Raw genomic sequence first — 5,527 nt, 5'->3', positions numbered from 1 at the left:
CTTTTCTCCCACCTCTCTCCAGCCCTCAGCCCCCCCCCCCCCCCCCCCCCCCCCCCCCCCCCACAGAGATCACAGGCACATGGTAAATTGGATGCTTTCAGTTTAATAGCTCTGAGCTACAAGGGTGTTTAAGGCTTTAAATCCAGTAGCCCCATTCTTTTCAGCTTCTCAGGACCAAAGTCTTACTGGACTGTATTTTTTCCTCAGTCTTTGTGCACCTTCAATTCCAGCTAGAAGGAAAACCAAGATGTGAGTGAGGCTTCTAGGGCCCCAGGCACCAGCTCTGCCTTTCCGTTCCTCTTCAACCCCATCTTCTGCTTTCCAAGCTCACTGATCCCCTGCAGGGGCTTACACAGAAGTTGGAGGGATTCCCTGAGGCAGAAGGACTTGCCCTCTTCCCCCAATTTGGCAGGGGGCAAGAGGGATGGAAGCAAGCAGGTTCTACACTGGGAAGACTGGGGGCTGAACCCCAGGGAGAACCAGTCTACTCTCAGACAACAATGGCAAATTGAATCTGGATGAGAAATTGGAGACGTCTGAAAGCACAGAGTGAGGGCGGCTTCAGTGGCAGGGGCTGTGGCAGTTCTGGGTCTCTCATGTCGGGTTGGAGCTGGTTCTCTCCCATCTCACACCCCTGGATGGTGGTTGGTGAGTCCTCTCATTCCCACAAAGCCTTGCCTTGGGATGCACTCACCTTCAATTAATTGTTTACCACCTTGAATGCTTCCATGTAGTCCTTTTCCTCCTCCTCCAATGACATATTCTGATAACACGAGAGCTTTTTCTTTCAGAGAACCTAATTTTGGAGCAGAATCGCATCAGCAGAAAAGCCACATCATTTAAAGAGAACTTCCCCCAGACATCATTCCTATACAAATTCCTAAAGTGGAAAAGTTTTACTGAAGTTTCTCTCTCTTATGGAAAGGTGTGTGGGTCAGGACAGAAACCATGTATAGTGCAGGCAGCAACATCTACCAGTGCAGAAACCCTGTGTGTGGGTGCAGTGTGCACCGCCGTTTGTGCCTTGTTTTGTGTGTTTGCGTATGTCTGCTTTTCCCTGAGCTTGTCTCTGTGGGAGGAGGTGTCATGTGGGCCTGTTGCCAGAGACTTCTCTATGTGGTTGATCTGGCATAGAGACAGAGACTTACTCAGGGGGCTTGATCCCTGCCACCCTGAGGTGAACTTGGTTGTCTTCTGAGCTGCTGCTGAGATCTCCTGGGCTGTTGTGATTGTCTCTTGGGGTGAAGCTGAGGTCTTCTCATCAGGCGTAGCTACCAACACACAAATTTATTGATTTTAGCAAAGTCAAAGTGCTTTTTCTCTTTGGAACGGGTGGCAGGCCCCAGGATACCTCATATGTGCTGGGGGCCAGAATACAGAAGTGATATGGCATAAACCCTGCCCTCTTAAGGGAGACAGGATTTCTACATGTTACGTGTCTCCTGGAATATGGTGGGTAAGGCTGGGCACCTTTATGGGCAGGGCTGGGGAGGGCTTTGGGGTGAGATATGGGGAGTAGGAGGGAGTGCTTCAGAGTGAGGTTGGGTCTTGAAGGCAGGACTTTGGTAGGGGAGGATGTTCTAAAGGGGCTTCCCTGGGGGCAGGAAGTGAGTTAGCAAGAGCTCAGGGGGAGGCCTGTGTGGGACAGATGTGGGGAGTAAAACAAATTCAGTTCAGCCAATGGGGGTGGTCCGTGAGGGAGAGTCATGCAAAATAGGGCTGGAAAGTGAGGTTTGAGGCCAGATAATGGGTGCTTTGCTAGGGAGCTGGGAGTTATGGGAGGTGTTTACAGGTGAAGGTATTAATACCAAGTGGAACTGTTCCCTCATCATTTAACCTCATGTCTCCCCCCCCACTTGTTTTTTTGGTGGTGGTGGGGGGAAGGGGCTGCTGGCTGATACGGGGATCAAACCCTGGACCTTGATGTTATAACACCATGCTCTAACCAACCGAGCAACCGGCCAGCTCTCTCTCCCTTTTGTTCACAGCCGCCTCTCCCCCGTGCTCCCCATCGGCCATGCCTGCCTGGGTGATCTTCCTTTGTTCCTAGCCTTGTCCCCCTGCAATCCATGCTCTTTATTACATTTCCTGCTCGTCCCCATTATCAGCAAGGACAGCACCCAAATCCCCTCCCTTGGCTGCTTCTCCCAGCCTCCACTCACATCCTCAGCCCTCCCACTGGGGACAGGGGCGGCAGGGAGATGAGGACTCACGGGTCACGGTGTCCTGGGCAGGGGCATCCTGCGTGAGGTCAGTGGAGGCATCTTCTGCGGTGGAGGAAACAGATACCAGGTTAGAGTGAGGACTGTGCAAGACCCACCCCCATCCCCAAAACTTAGCTCTCAGGACTGTTTGGGGAGAGAGGGGGATCAGTTTCCCTTTTGGTTGAACATGCCCTTCGGCCACATCAGTAGGTCTGCCAGGGCACGTGCTCTGATGTAACTTTAACTCCTGCGGTTTTTTGGAAACAGGTTCTTCTCTGAGAGGTGTAGAATCCCTCGGAACAGGGCCCTCCTCTTGACTAGCCGCTGGCTTGGGAGGGTTCCCTGACTTCCCATCACGGAGCTGACATGATTGGGGGGCTCCTCTGTGGTGGAGGGGGACAGGGTGGGGGCCGGGGGGCTGTGCCCAGGTGGTTTCTGGGATTGGGACCCCAGCCTTCATTCTTTCAACACAGTGTTTATGCAAAGCTTCCTGCTGATTGGTGGAGGTACAGTGCTGAAGATGGCACTCAAGACCCCTGCCCTGGCAGAGCCTACATTCTGCTGTGTAATTATTTAATTACCAGGGTGATGGTGCTGGAAGGGATAAGTACAGCATGGTGTGATAAGGACAAATGGGATCGATTTGTTCTACATGTTCATGGTAGGCTTTCTTGAGGAATTATATCTGAACTCAGATTTGATAAATGAAAAAGTCCTTGGCCAGGTGACATTCAGAGTTGGCTGAGGGAAGGGACAGGCAGAGAAAAGAGCAATAAGAAAGGTCCCCATGTTCAAGGAACAGCAGGGTCATCCTGGCATACTGCTTGGCAAGTGGAGTGTGGGCCACATTTTAGCTCCCACCACCCCTTGCCTGGGCACCCTTGTGCAGGAGGCCGCTTGCCCAACTATATGCAGTGGCCCAGAGGCACTGCAAAAAGGCCAGTGTGGCTGGAGCATAGCAGCTAAAGGACAGTGTGTGAGGAGATGAGCTGAGAGAGCAAGCATGGGCCAAAGGGCCCCTGGTTCCCCTGACCAGTGGGATAAAGAGGCCACTTGTGGAGAACTGGGGGCAGGAGTCACCCACAGAGGCAGGGAATCCAGGACAGCACTGGAAGAGAAGCAGAGGGGTGAGAGCAGGAACTAGGCCTCTCTGGACTGTGAGGACCCTGGAGAGGGGCAGGGGAAGGGCTATACTTACGGGCACAGACCAGGGCCCCAGCCAGAGCTGCCAGGAACAGGAGAGCCGTGAATCTCATGCTTTGGGATGAGGAGTGAGTATAACCACAGTATCCTCAGAAGGTCCAGAGACTAAGGAAGCTAAAACTGCTGGGCCCTTTTATGGATAAGAAAAGCCAATGGGAATCAAGCTTGGAGGGGTGTGACTTCCGTTTCTTCCTCCCCTTTATCCCCAGACTGTCACCTGCTGTGTCGTCAAGGGCTAGCTGGGGCTGGCTGATACCTGGTATCCCCGTGGGCAGGTCCTGATAGGAGCCTTTCCCTACTGACTTCCAGCCATCCCTATCTTTTCTCCGTCCTTCCTTTCCCACGCCACCTGCCCTCTAGGTTCCCACCTCTGGGATTTCAGGGACTATGGGTAAAGCCAGTTTCATTTGGGGAGATTTTGGAATATGTCTGTTGGGGTTACTGGTGTGGGACTCTTAGTTTTGTCATCTCTCCAGCAGGAGATTGGGCCTCAGGAGATCACACTGTCTACCTCCTGCCTTAGTCTACACAGGACTCAGTGTGGGGCTTGAAGTTTTCCCCAGACTAAGTGAGCTGCTTTCCCCAGGAGGCCACACTCTCAACGTTTGAGGACTCAGTTCGTGGCTGCTTTCTCTCCTCAAGTGGGTGGCTTTGAAGGCATGTGTGCCTTCTCCGGAGTTGTATCCTGCTCTTGAAGCTATCTAACCCCTAGAAAGAACTTCCCCAACCCCACATAGGCCCCATCAGTCTCTGTATTCAGGACTAACTAATGAGACCCCACATTTCCAATAGTATCTCCTGGTCAAATGATGATGGTAGTTCACTGAAATTGTAGGCTGGTTCTCCCTTCAAGTGGGGAGGATCCAGAAAAGCAGATACTTTTGAAGATGCTTCTCTTTGACTTGGGATTTCTTCCTCCCCTGATCTGGAATTCAAGAGGGCTGGACTTTGAGTTCTGGCTTTGCTATATACATATGACAGTATATTGTCATATATTGAAAAACATTAGAATTTTCATTTGTAGTTTAGGAATTTTGGCTTTTATGTTTAGGATAGTGGTGGAGATTACGTGAGATAATATATGTCAAAGCATTTTTTACACAGTAAATTTCTATGGAGCTGTGTGGGGTTCTTGTACTTTGCAGAGGGCTCATCTTTCCAGATAGGTTTGGTTCAGGGTGGTGCTAAGTGCTAAATAGAATGAGGCAGAGGAGAAGCAGGAGCCAGTCGAGGGGCTGAAGGATGGAGAATAGGATGTTGGATACCAATTTGTGATTCTCCATTTGCTTGGTGTTGGCTCTTGCCCAGCCCCAGACGGGGCTGACTCCTGAGGCTGAGTCCTGCAGGCTTCCCTGCCTCGTGGCTGCTCTGAAGGTTGGTGTGAAAAAGGGGGTATCCAGAAGTTTTTGACATGAGGTGTTTTAGGTGACTGGATTTAGAGCATCAATCTCTCAGGAGATGAAGGAAGAGAAACTTAATGGGGCGGAACATTAAAGGCATGAGGAGTGAAATCTTTCAGGCCATTTTACATACATTCTTAGCCTTCAGGTAAGATGACCATCACATTTGGGCAGCTGATCTGCTCCAGACATAGGGAGTGGGGACTGCATTGGAGTAAGGGCTTCCCCACTAACCCACTGGGTGACCTGGTTGAGTTGTTGAGTTCTGGGTTTCTTTTTTCTCATCTGCATTTTGGGCATAATTCTGCCTTGGATTATTCCAAGGCCTATTTAAGGATCAGATGAGGCAATAGATGCGAAAGCCTGTTTAATTGCAATGGGAAGGTATTTCCCCTGTCCTGAACCATGCTACAGTGTGAGTGTCCACACCTTACCCAGTCAGAGTAACAGGACCTTTCCCTTCAGCACCTGGCTGAGGCCGAACCCTTAATGGGTCTTCTCAGAACTCTCTGGTCTCTTTCTTTGGTCTCTTTCCGAGAGGATGCAGAGGCCTGTTGTAAAGCCTATCAGACACTGTGCCGAGGTGGAAGGCCTGCCAGGTCCCCTTTAAATGGGCTGGGAGCTGGTCAGAGGAGGGAGAGGGAAGGAGGGATTGAGGAGGACAGAGATTCAGGGGCCAGAGCTGAGACAGTAAGGGGTTGCAGTATTTCCAGCCTAGAG

General features: G+C 51.3%; 1 protein-coding gene across 1 annotated transcript; it reads right to left on the bottom strand.

The window, feature by feature from the left end:
• Nucleotides 1-101: 101 nt before the first annotated feature.
• LOC103606619 (extracellular glycoprotein lacritin-like) lies at nt 102-3,473 on the bottom strand. The gene is made up of 5 exons (XM_008591186.1): nt 3,403-3,473; nt 2,214-2,267; nt 1,149-1,271; nt 695-796; nt 102-230 (listed from the first exon to the last, which is right to left on the bottom strand). Exons 1-5 carry the CDS (start codon nt 3,458-3,460, stop codon nt 169-171), a joined length of 399 nt encoding a protein of 132 aa, XP_008589408.1. The 5' UTR covers nt 3,461-3,473; the 3' UTR covers nt 102-168.
• Nucleotides 3,474-5,527: the final 2,054 nt, after the last annotated feature.

This window comes from Galeopterus variegatus, unplaced genomic scaffold (genome assembly GCF_000696425.1).
Source record: "Galeopterus variegatus unplaced genomic scaffold, G_variegatus-3.0.2 Scaffold6742, whole genome shotgun sequence".
NCBI classification, from domain to species: domain Eukaryota; kingdom Metazoa; phylum Chordata; class Mammalia; order Dermoptera; family Cynocephalidae; genus Galeopterus; species Galeopterus variegatus.
The sequence above is the reverse complement of the archived record's forward strand: the minus strand, read 5'-3'. Positions and strand labels throughout refer to the sequence as shown.